The sequence below is a fragment of the Ruditapes philippinarum genome, unplaced genomic scaffold (genome assembly GCF_026571515.1).
Source record: "Ruditapes philippinarum isolate M1 unplaced genomic scaffold, ASM2657151v2 ctg1055_1_1_1_1, whole genome shotgun sequence".
In the NCBI taxonomy this organism is placed as follows: domain Eukaryota; kingdom Metazoa; phylum Mollusca; class Bivalvia; order Venerida; family Veneridae; genus Ruditapes; species Ruditapes philippinarum.
In genome coordinates this window covers 1-13,446 of record NW_026856538.1, presented here as the reverse complement: position 1 = coordinate 13,446, position 13,446 = coordinate 1, and the positions used below count along the sequence as shown (strand labels likewise).

Here is a 13,446-nt window from a genome sequence, read left to right as displayed (position 1 = left end):
GAATTCTGCCGATGCCTTTGAATTATTTCATATCAAATCCAAATAGGTAGGGCATTTGTTCTGCCAAATCTAACGCTTAAGGGAATCCGTGGCAGGGTGATCTTTAAGTCACATGCACCTCTCCGCTTTGCTTTTGAGTTCTATCTGGAACTAGCTAGCTTACTGCAGATTGTTTGTTCTACACAATTAATACACGAAATAACAAAGAGTTTTAAACATATTTCCACTTAGATGACAGTTATTACTTTTATAATTGTAGTTAACTTTAAAACCTAATACTGTTGCGCCGTTACCTGGAACAGCGGATAAGCTGACTATAACTGGAACTCCTTTTTCTTGGGTTGGCCTCAATGCCATGGATAAGGCCTTGCTGCTTCTAAATGATAAAAACATTTTGGTGAAAAATAAGGTAGGATAAATCTTCTTTGAGACGTGCACTATGATAGTTAACTTTCTCTATTTCTTTGATTCAATAAATAACTTCTTTATTTTCTTTTTAATGTAAGGTATTTGTGAATATTTCAAAACTAAAACAGTTCTGAGAAGTCTATAAATCGTCTTGCTGTATCGTCTTCTCATATGCCAGGCGAGGCTCCAGTGAGGCGAAATATTTCCATGACAATCATTTGTGTTTCTTAACGCTAGTCAAAAATGCATGTGGGGTTAGTAGTCGATCAATTATGAAGAAATTGGGAATTATTGGTAATAAATTCAGGAAAGTCGGTTAGGTAGATCAACAACCGATATATGACCAAAAACTGTGAGAGTTGGCTTATGCTCGAGTGCCCAAAAGTGTCAGAATATAGTGAATGCGATTCCCATTAAGTAAATTGATTTGCAAAACATAAAATAATACTTTCCCATTATGTGACAAAAATCATTCCGTAAAAATAACTTAATCTATTTGTTTAAAAGGCTCACAATTCCTTTTTACGAGCCAGAATATAACTATGCATAACAGATACTTCTTTTGCAATTCATCAATCGGGCTTACCAAGAACTTTTGTAGATACTGAATAGAACTTTGATAAACTTTGATAAAGAAACAAACACAATCGGTGATATTTACATTTTAGATGTTCGATGTTTTAAGGTCACATGACCTTGGATGCGGTGAAGGAAGTGGTAAAAATAATGGAGATGTTTTTAAGGTAAGTGTGTCAATAATTGTGTCTATTATAGTATAGTGGCTTGAAATGATTAGAACAACAGCGCCGCCTAAGCCGCCAGCAAAACGAGTAATTTCTACAATAATAATAGTCACTATTGTTCACGTTTGTCCCTTAGTATGATATCAACAAATTATTTCCACCGCTATGATTTAAGTTTTCTCTAATTACATTATTTACCTATAAAGATTCTCGATTTGTTACACTGTGTATCTGTTCATTCTACCGGAGTGCCAAAATTTTTGCAACGAATTTTTATGCAGCAAACTTCGAAGTGAAAAAGAAATTAATCCATAAATTAACATCAGCCATATATATAGTTTATATAAACGTCATAATTGACGTTACAAAATTACAGTATCATAATAGACCACATCTGTGTTTTTTATGTTTATTTCTAAGCCTTATTTACTATATGTTATCACAGTATCACCGCTATGTCTCAGGTATGTATTTTTGTTGTTGTTAATGTCATCTTTAGTGTAATTGAAAGATATGTTTGCCAGAAAAGAAAACAAAAAAATTAAAAAATGTTTTGGAATGAGCCGATTTCGTCTATTTCAATAACTGTGATCAGGGTCTTTATAAAGTGAACATTAATCTGATGTTGCTACAATAAATTAGTCGTGCAAATTAAAAAAAAATAATATACTCCTTAATATAAAAAGGGTATGGTTGGTTTGACATCAAGTCATTACGTTTTGCATTATATTCATATCTATTTATCACTATAATGTTCAACTATTGACTACGCATATTTATAAAACCTCTTTTACAGAACGCAGGATTTTCTATTTTGACCAACGCCGATGTTGATCCAGATATGTACCGTGAACAAGAAGGATGTGATTCAAACGCTCGTAAAAGACGTTCTGCTGATGGTATTTTCTTATTTTCTTTAGAATCAGAATTGTGGAATTTAAGTGTTTGTTTCAGAAATATTTTTTCATATTGAACCTTATTTCAATTTTATGTACTTTAAATATTATATCTGAACTCAAATTTAAACAAGGCAAAGTGTATTCAGACATCTACTTTTCGGAGACTTGATTTTTGGAATTGTAATTTCTATTAGACAAAGTTTAATTTTTTAGGACCTGAGCGCAGAGGCCCTAGGATTTATCAAATATCATGGAATATATGCTTATTTTCTTGCTTCTGCAGTTGTTCATGCAAGACAAATGTGCATTAGCCCTTTTAACTACTGAGATGGTGTATGTGTAGCATTATTTGTTCACATTTATTATTTCTAATTCTCTATTATAGATTGCAATGGTGCTGATGAGCGATGTTGTATATATGGTAGATGGTATGCTGAGACAGTTATCAACGAAACTGCAAAAGAAGAAAGGGCAAAATTAGATTCGTACACATTGTGCTACTCTGCTGCAAAGAAATCATTTAAAACAAACCACTATGAAATCAGATGCATCCAGTCTATCTTACACTCATGTATAGATGAGATGGAGTCATTGATTTCCGGTAAGTATACTGAGTCATTCACATTGTAAATATTACTTTTTATTTCGATTATTTCGAGTATTTCAATTTTTTATTCATACTAATTAGTATATGTAATACATGTCTTGATAAGCTCCACTTGCATAAGAAAAAAGTGGAACAACTGTCATGACCTTCTCGTGTTGGTTAAATTCTTCTTCTAAATTCCAATTTCTAAGAAAATATTAAAGCTATAAATTTCCAACTTGATATATAATTTATTTTATCATTTAAGGATGCGACTTCAAAATGCAGATAACCATACAATTCCTTTTTTGCAAAGTTTTCTGTTTCTTTTATTTAACTATCCATCACCAGGAAACTTTAGTGCGGTGTTCGCGGACAGGTCTTGTTATATTTCACGTGGCATTGTCCTTATAATTTGCGACATTATCAAGTACTATACTATTGCTTAACCTACCTACCCTAATATGGGTTTGAAATAGTCGGACTTAACAAAATTACCCTGGTGTTGTCTAGCATACAATTTTAAAATAACATTTCTATGTTTATCAGAAACTTAAATATAATTCATTTAAAAAAAGCATGTATGCAAATTTACTTTCTGTGTTTTTGAAAATCAAATATTGCTTTTAATATTGATCAATAGATATTGTTATGAAATTATATTTCACTAATATATAAATCACCGCTGCTTTCACTAATAAAAAATCACCGCTGCTTGTAAACGTATCAAAGCCCAAAGTGCAAACATCTATTTATTATCAAACCACTTGCCCCTCACCGCTGTGGGTTCAAATCCCGACAGGGACTTTGGATTCTTTCATGTGAGGAAGCTATCCAGCTAGCTTACGGAACGTCGGTGGTTCTACTCAGGTGCCCGTTCGTGCCTGAAATAATGCACGGAAGGGCACCTGAGGTCTTCCTCCACCAGTAAAGCTGGAACGTCGCGATATGACATATACTGTGTCGATGTGACGTAAAACCCCAAAACAAAAAAAAATGTATTTATTATTTTTATATTTGATCTATCACATGTCAGTAGACAATACATTTATTGCGACCATTATGAAATTCAACGTCAAATATTTTTTATATTACATACTATAAAATTTTGTATGCTGTAATTTATTATTATTTACTGTTTTACTCACTGCACATACGAGGGTTGTTCAAAAAGAAATAGGACTGAATGTCTTGCATATTCATGTTTCATCCAATTTAGAACATTTTCATATGTATAGGAATTGTAAAATGTTTTCTACAATTTATGCATAAGTTTATAAATTTATTGTGATGAACGAGCATTTAGTTTAATATTAAATAACCATGGTAACACGCACCCGGCGCAGCACATAAAAATAGTTATTGAAGCTAAGTTGTACTTCTAATTATTTAATAATTTATACATTGTGTGTCAATATATTCCACCAACACATTAATTTACATTTAAGTGACATTATATCTAAATTTGACGACATTCGGGCATGAAATGGCATAATTATTTAATTTTGAACAGCTGTGGTCATGCCGTTGAATGTAAAAATACGGCACTCAGTAACAAACATAAATTCGTGCGATCGTTAAATTGTGCCAACCAATTGGCAATATTCTTTCAGATACATACAAAATGATAAAATTAAGAAAGGAAAATTATCCTGCCATCAGGACACTCGTTTTTAGCTGGTACAATCAATTTAAAAATGGCGAATTCAAAATCTGTAACAGGAAAGTGTGAGGATGAAAGCGGAAAATTGACGGGACTTTGGTGACGTCAATTGCAAAAGCGCTGTAAATGGATCGACGGTAAACGGTACGCAGACTGTCCGGTACTTTTTTGTCTGCTTCGGGTCTACTTATTCAGTTGTCAGCTTAGGATTTATATAAGTCGTTTTTATCAAACACCATTTTATTGTATCTCATGATAGATATGATTGGTTTTAATTAATCAATATAACAATGATTAACGGTAATGATTAGTTGTATTTCCCCCCAATTTGTTTTAATAAATGATAATTTTCAATTTGATAAATAATTTTATTTAACTTTATATAATCATTTTGTTTTAAAAACGTACGATGACATACATTAACTATATAAATCGCTTTTCCATTAGCATTTTAAGTCCATGCTTGTTGAGTTCCCAGATATTCGAGAAAAGTGAAGAATGGCCGGCTATCGGGCATTTTTCTTAGAGAGTTGAATGAAATTGTGATCGCTTTCTTTCTCGCTTAATCTGTACATATGAGACCTGATCATGGCTACATGATTCAGACACCTAGAGCACTAGGAAGAATATTTTCAGGATGGATGACACTTGTTATATTTTATACTTATTTGACGACGTCATGAACGTCATTTATTGTAGTGTCAGCGTGCGCCGGGTTTCGTACCCCTTGTCATTTGAAAATTTTATAGAATTTTTATTTGTTAACATTTTGTATTGATTTTTTCACTGTATATAGAGAACATGTTCCGATATTTGTTTCTTGTACAATTATGTACGTAAATTAAAAAATGTGAATAGTAGAGCTGCTGTCCTATTCCTTTTTGAACAACCCTCGTATCTTTCTGAAAAAAAATATTGTCGAGTGTTCTGCAATCAATGGTATAAAGCGTTTCTGTAATGAAATTATTATTATTATTATTATTATTATTATTATTAAGTTTTGATTTTCTTTTGTTAATAACAATTATGCATAGGGTATAATAATTACTATACATTTTAGAGGTTACTCAACTTTCGTCCAGGTCATTAGAAGACGTCAGTCATTATGCAAAAGATTTAGAGTTCCTCGCAAACGAGAATGCAAGGCCTCATAAACGAACTGATTTCAGGGAGTCCTTCATGTTTGAAGAAGTGCAGTTAGATATGTTAGTACATAGTAAATTACCATTACAGTTTTTTTTACTTACATGTAAATAGTAACATGTATTATTAACATACATGCTATCATTATTATCATCACTGAAACAACTGCTTTCATTTTAATTATAATAGGGGGGTAATATAATGCACTTTTTCAGTGGAAAAATGAAAACACATTTAAAGCCAAAACTCGCAGGGCTAGGATTTATAAAAAAGACGCACTATTCTAGCATACATTTGTAACAATACACGTCTGTTACTGTAATTCAGCATTTGGGTAACCTATTTGATTTTCATTTGGTTTACCTTTTTGATTTTCATTTGGTTTACCTATTCGATTTTCATTTGGTTTACCTATTTGATTTTTGTATAAAGAAACCGGTTTCGTCATGCTGCTCACGTGCTTGTAGGAGGCAATTTGGATTATGTTTTGAAAATAAAATTACCAGACCGTCATTGCAATAATCTATATTATACTTGGTGAGGGATCGCATAGTAAAAAAAGTGCAACAGCTGCGCGTGTGAATAAATAACCAGAAATAATAAAAGTGAATAAAAATAGCTCAGTTGGTTAAACCACTGACTATCACTCCTCAGGTCCCGGGTTCGATCCTGGGTTACACCCTTGGGATTTTTCAGAGACACTTTCAGTGTTTCCCACCTACATAGAGGTGTACTGGTAAGAAATCCAGGAAATCCTCGCATGTATCAGTGCTATACACTGGGCATGTAAAAGAACCAAGGGGTCTATTCAATAAGAGCTAGGGACTGGTTCCCGGATTCCCTTGTATCTTAAAGCTGTTTCTTAAATGTATACAATGTATACCTGCCTGTAACACTCGTAAGAGGGGTTGGCAGTATCCAGAGATAGATAGATTGATAGATAGATAGTGATCGACATCTAGAAGTATTTGAGGTCTGATTCAGTTGCGGAAGACAAATGACTATAAGATTCCGGAATAAATGTCCGCTAAACCTTTTCACGGAGAAATATCGTCTCGCCCGATGATCGAACCAGCAAACTCTGGATAAGTATTTTTGAATCCAGGGGGCAGACAACGAACACATTTATAAAATGATGATCCTGTACTGTATTGTTAAGGAACAAGTTTACATTTGCTGACCAGTTTCATTGTCAACTGCAACATCTCTCTATTACTACAGTATAAGTTTTAATTCAACTTCTAGAAAATGTATTTTTAGTGTTTTTATTGATCTGTTGTTTACATGCCACAAACATTCTGATTACGCTCAAAAGGTTTCTTTTTTCATAGTTTTACACTTTGATAACTATAAAGATCACTTTCAATTTTAGAAATGGACAAGAAAGTAAAGTATATATATACCCGGATTCAATAACAGAATGGATGATACAAGCTATTGGTATGTATTTTAAAACTTTCACTGCTTTAGTTTCTTAATTTCCCCTTTTAAGATGACTTTTAATATCAAATAACGCGTATGTACTTTTATTCAATAAAGAATCTCTTATCAGTGTAATTAAGCTACGTTTGCGTTAAGTCAGTGTAACCAAAATATACTCAGGTTTACGCCAGTTCTATTTCTTTGAAAATTGAATGAAACTTTTCGACTTTTAGCTGCCCTTCCTTTATATATGTGTGGTTAAGCAAGGCATTTTCCAGAATTTAAAACTAATGTTATAGATATAAACTTGTCATTAATCATGACATGGTCTTGATTATACCTATATACTAATTGCCATTTATTACATTATACATACAGTTATAGCCATTTATTATGTTTTGGTGTTGATACATGCACATAATTATATTAGTAGTATAACTATGTTTCACGACATAATAGAAGTTAGTTTGGTCAACCGAGTAGGCTAACTTTGTATTTTCCTATTAAGGAATAACTGAAAACATTGGGATGTGTATTGCTGATCCAGTAGATGTTAGAGTCTTTAGGAAGTTCTTCATCCAACTAGACCTTCCATACAAAGCAACAAGATTTGAATTATTTGACGTGAAAGCTACACTGTTTAATTACGGACAGGAAAATGATCCACCTAAGTCAGTAAGGAAAATAAATATATCATTACTATGTGACAGCTTATCAAAATGGCGAACCAAAATGACATTATACATTATATTGTTCAATTCTAAACAGAATTTTACATACTATTTCCGACTCTGGATAAAGTATATTTGATATCCATAAATCACATCTGCTGTAATGCACAAATATACAGTGGATTCAATCAATGTAAAATCGTAAAAAATGTATATAAAATTGAAAAGAATTTACAAATAGAAAATGACAGAGGAAAATACTTTTAGAGAGGGTTTAATCTATCCTATAAAAAGAAAGTCAGTTTCGTGTTTTTAGAAGGCATGTTTTTTTTTTTCCAAAAGTCATATCAGGATTGTCATCTTGTAATGCGCCGTTACTGTTTAATAAAGCACAGCCAAAACTGTTAAGGGGTCTGTTTCAATTATCAATTAAAATAATCAGTAGAGGAAACTCACAATAGCTATATATAATTTAAAAATCTGAACAAGTACTAATATTTATATGCTTCTGAACGAAAGTTGTTATTCATCATAAGTGTTTCGAGGACATTTTCTGTGCATAACGTGGTTAATTAAATGATTTGATATTGAAGTTGGATCTATTTTTGAGTTGAACTTGCAGTTTAAATTTCATTGAACATTCTCTTGTGTTACATTCAAGGCAAACATGTACTTGGAGGCAGTGGAAGGTTTATGTTATGGTACAGCACCGGGTAAGCCCTCGCCAAGAAAAGTAATCGAAGTAGGTCCAAATAGTGCCACAACTGTCCGATTTCCTTTGATACCATTGAAAGCGGGAAAATTTTCGGTGAAAATTACAGCCATCGTCACCGAAGCGGGAATGCCAATGGTTGACATAATCGAAAAAAATCTCTATGTTGTGGTATGTCTTATTAAAGCTTTCATTCATTTCTATAGAACTATCATATGCGTAACAATAATATATATTCTTTTGTTGCAGTATTGTTTTCCAATTATCTTGGAATGATAGCAAACCATCAGAACTGTTGTTTCTCCACAAAAGAAAGACTTTCTTGATTAAATTAAGCAATGTTAGATTACTAAAAAAATACTTACACTTTACTTCATGCAATATCCCAATAATAACAGTTTTGACAACTAGTGAAGTCAAGTGACATGCCTAAGAGCATTCAAGCATATAATAATAACATAACAACACATTTCAGATCGGGTAGGTGTTGTATTTTAATGTCAGTGGTCTCAATAGTGGGGTCATTTAAAGAACAAAACAAAGAATTGGGACTGAACCTGGTGGTCTTAAAAGAGTATAAGTGAGGAGATCTTTACTCTAGATCATGTAAACATTGACATAAAGAACAGAAAATCCCGTCCATTTAAAAAGTGGTCCTAATAGCGGGTGGTCTACTAAATTCTGGACTGGTCTTAAGTAGGGATTCTACTTGTATGCATATTGTTGATTACATACCTTTATGTTCATTTTACACAAACAGAGAAGAAGTCTTAGAGAAGATGTCATAATACACACACATTTTTATTTACAGAACGAGGGTATTCAGGAAATTATAACAATTCAAGCTTGTCTAGATCCAAACGAGCAACGTGAAGATTGTGAAGATAGCGACAGAGTTAAGACAAGTGAGAATAAGTAACATTTTCTGTTGAATAATAAGGTTCCCTTTAGGGCGGCAAGTAAAATATAAACTATTGACATGCAATACTTTTAAAAATTTCTTGTGCCTCTGTAATAATTTTAAAATACAAAATTATCATGATATTATCTTTATTTTTGTAGATCTTTTGAAAGCCATTAGCTTTTCCCGCCAGCATAAATTCATATCATTCGTGTTGTCTGATGACGCTCTTTACCTACTGGTTTTGGAATAAAAGCCTTAATTGATTGTTTAAAGTTTAATAAAAAGCTAAATAACACAAAGTCTGCAAGTTTAGGCGTCATTTTTCTGATTAAACCTATTTCACAAGACAAAATTGTTTTAAGGATGTTTTAATTCACAGGTGTTAAATATTCCGACAATGGACATGCACAGCAAGTATCTATAGTCGACCTTTCATTACCAAATATAGCAATCCAAGGCACCGGATCGGCTACAGCATATTTACAAGGTATGTCGTTTATAATGACGAATTGTGACAATAAAACATACAAAATTTATAGGAACCCGCATATATATGGAGATGGAATCATGTACTTTTATGATTGCATTTAAAAGTACTTTTAGAAATAAACTTCAGAATATAGCATGTAAAGTAATGTAAATCATGGGGTAAACGTTAGTTGAACGTTGCATTTTGTTGTTGGTAGAAACTGTAAATAATGAATACAAATAGTTCTGTGCCTGTGGGCGCGGAGCAATGATAATAAGACAACCACGAAATTATCTTGACAGAATGTTAAAATTATTAGTCTGTCTAAAATATTTGTCTTTAAATATTTATTCGGGATACCAAATTTATTCAAGATACATTAACCTGTCTTTCTCAATATAAAAAGCATACACTTCTTGACTCAGTCCTAGTTTCTACAATGTTTGTTTATATTACAGAAACTATATTTGAAAATGTTCTATTGAGTTGCATAACCAAATTTGTTTTCATCTGTAAACGAGATAAGGCTCCAATAAGTAAAGAAATTCCGATGTGATATAATTTATGATTATCTCGCAGTTGTTTTGTATATGCATACTTTACATTAACTATAACCCACGTTAATTTATTACATAATTCATTAAAGCAAATGTCATGGATAACGTAGTGCAAACCATACTTAGCGGCGTTGATAGCTTATTCCAATGTCCACATGGTTGTGGAGAGCAGACGATTGCCACAACCGCCCCAAATGTGTACGCCATGATGTATCTGAAGCAAACCAATCAGGTCACTGCAGATCATGAGGTCACCGGCAATACTCATATTCGAGATGGTAGGAATACATTCTTTAAATGCATGCAAGGTTAAGTCATGTTATCTCCCGGCTCTAGTTGTTTTAACATTATTTGGTTAATAATAATTTCATTTACATGACAAATTACTAAAAGCAATTTTAACGAATTGAGAAAGAAGTTTAAGAAACTATCGTAACATACTTGTATGAAAGACTGTTTGCCACACAGATAGACATCATTACCTGCACATTTATGTATATCTATTTTTAGTACATTGTTATTCTGTTGTTTAAATCTATTTAATAACCAGATGTCACAGGGTCTATACGAATGTTTCTGGTAAATCAGTTATTCTGTAATGTTTATCATCTTTTTGTTTACTTAACGGAGTGGACGGACGCAACCCTTCGCAACAGTTTCGCCTTTCAATAAAATCAAACAAGCAATAGTTTGTTTTGCATCATAGCGTCGTACAGCACTGTTCTTCATCAACGCGAATCTATCGTTGTAGGTGTTAATAGAGAGAAGAGCATGTTCCGACATTCAGATGGCTCCTACTCCTGTTGTAATAATGACAAACATACTGGCATTTACAGAGCAACAAGTGTTTGGTAAGTTTAATACCATGATTTATTTTATGCTTTTCAGTGGATTTCTGATCCGTGAAAATTATATTTGATAATTTCACAGTGAAAATTGTCAAAATATAATTTCTCATTTTTTAATGACGAAACTACTTTATTTGAAGATTTTGCCCATGTGGTACCTCAATTTTATTATTGCTGACAATTCTGACAATGTCTGACAATATCAGGCTGATAAGAGAAAAGCAAAGCTAAAATGGATATATAACTTAAATGTCAAAAGTAATAAAAAGAAGAAAGCTTACTTCTATTCATTCAAATTACCAATCACCAAACATCGTCTCTTTTTTTCTCATTTTTACAGTCTGAAAAATACATTCCTTCCACATGCAAAACTGCTCTTGATGACATTTGTGCATATTTAAGTATCGTACGAGCAATAACTGCCGTATGCTTTTGATAACTTGAAAAGCAATGACAGCCATCAGCCCGAAGAATAAGTGAACAACCCAGCGTTCGTTAGGCAGCCTTTCAACTTTCCAAGTTTTCTAATTTCCTAGCCGCTTTTTGAATGTTTACACTTCTGTCAATACTTATTTATTGTGTGTTACAATCCTCAAATAAGTTTTCTTTCTTTAAAAAAGGTGTATGACCAACAAATCCATGATGTTCCTCTGAATCAAACACAAATATTTTCCTCCCATGAAATACACAACTTTAAAAAAATGGCGGCCGCTTACATGTAAAAAAGCCAGGTCTAATATAACTTCGCTGTAAGGAACACAAATATGGATGGATGGTTATACTTTTTCCCCTACTAGAATTGTTTGTTTTTATTATTAAAACAAGCGCTCATTCATATTTTTTAATTAAAATGAATAAAATCACCGCCATTTACCGTTGATTGTCGAACCAAGACTTGTATATAACAGGACAATCTCGCGACCTGTGATTCAGTACAGAATCCGGGATTGTGTATTAAACATAAAGTGAAACGAATAAACTGATTTGTAGTAATATGTGGCACAAAATATCGTAATTGATTAATTGTATTATATATAGCATATCGACTTAAACTTAAGCTTGACATATGATAAGGGCCTACTCATTAACGAACAGTGATATACGACATCGGACGTACCGGATTCCGGTTTTTTTGCGAATCATTGTTGTTACACGTGACCATGAAGAATTAATTGTATTTCCTATTTATAATGGCTGCAGCGCTAGAAACGCTATAAAGTAAAGTATGCAAAGAAACACGATATATTGACGCTTTTGCCAACAATCTTTCTGGAATATAGATGCCAATAAATTAGTAATGGATTTATATATTAAACCTGATTAAACTAGTATTTACCTTTTACTTGAAATTTTAATACATTTTTTTTTTCATTTTACCATCTGGGGGTGAGTGGCTTTCACATTATTTTTCTTACGTTTTGAATTATTGAGAATCTATTATTCAAATAATTGCATTTTTATATGAATGAAAGAACATTTTAAAATGTCATTTCAATTTCCTGAATCCTTCCACTCAGAAATAAAATTCTGCAAAGGTGCAACAAGCTTTTAAGTACTCCGAAATGCCACAATTGAAAATATAAACAAAGGATGACTTGAAATGGGCCACTTCAGATTTTACATAACTATTTTCTGAACTACAGCGTGCTGAGTCTATTTCCGTACCGTAGTGACACAACAGAAAAACTACCGTCTTACTAATATTTCAAAATCTGTCTTCAAAAACAATGAAATTGAAATGACATTTTAAAATGTTCTTATTTTAACACTTTTGATTGCTTTTCCGCCGACATGGTTTACTTTTATTATACAACGGATTTATTGCATTTGGGTTATTTCTAGCACCACGTAATATAACAGGACAATCTCGCGACCTGTGATTCAGTACAGAATCCGGGATTGTGTATTAAGCATAAAGTGAAACGAAAAAACTGATTTGTAGTAATATGTGGCACAAAATATCGTAATTGATTAATTGTATCATATATAGCATATCGACTTAAACTTAAGCTTGAAATGTGATTAGGGCCTACTCATTAACGAACAGTGATATACGACCTCGGGCGTACCGGATTCCGGGATTTTTGCGAATCACTGTTGTTACACGTGACCATGATGAATAAATTGTATTTCCTATTTATAATGGCTGCAGCGCTAGAAACGCTACAAAGTAAAATATGCAAAGAAACACGATATATTGACGCTTTTGCCAAAAAAAATTCTGGAATATAGATGTCAATAAATTAGTAATGGATTTATATATTAAACCTGATTTAACTAGTATTTACCTTTTACTTGAAATTTAATTTCATTTTGTTTTCATTTTACCATCTGGGGTTGAAGTGGCTTTCACATTATTTTTCTTACGTTTTGAATATTGAGTATCTATTATTCAAATTATTGCATTTTTTATATAAGATA

The 13,446-nt window shown here is 32.5% G+C and overlaps 1 protein-coding gene across 1 annotated transcript in view; it reads left to right on the top strand.

Annotated features, from left to right (window-relative positions):
- LOC132746902 (complement C3-like) overlaps positions 1–10,994 on the top strand; it is a gene marked incomplete at its 3' end in the record, with an annotated part of 29,820 nt that extends 18,826 nt beyond the window's left edge. Inside the window, 12 exon segments of the mRNA XM_060736175.1 lie at positions 260–409; positions 1,077–1,151; positions 1,948–2,050; positions 2,436–2,651; positions 5,360–5,504; positions 6,815–6,882; positions 7,373–7,539; positions 8,197–8,418; positions 9,059–9,152; positions 9,531–9,638; positions 10,267–10,455; positions 10,929–10,994. Of these exon segments, the coding sequence (XP_060592158.1) occupies positions 260–409; positions 1,077–1,151; positions 1,948–2,050; positions 2,436–2,651; positions 5,360–5,504; positions 6,815–6,882; positions 7,373–7,539; positions 8,197–8,418; positions 9,059–9,152; positions 9,531–9,638; positions 10,267–10,455; positions 10,929–10,994 (1,603 nt within the window).
- Between the last annotated feature and the right edge of the window lie 2,452 nt (positions 10,995–13,446).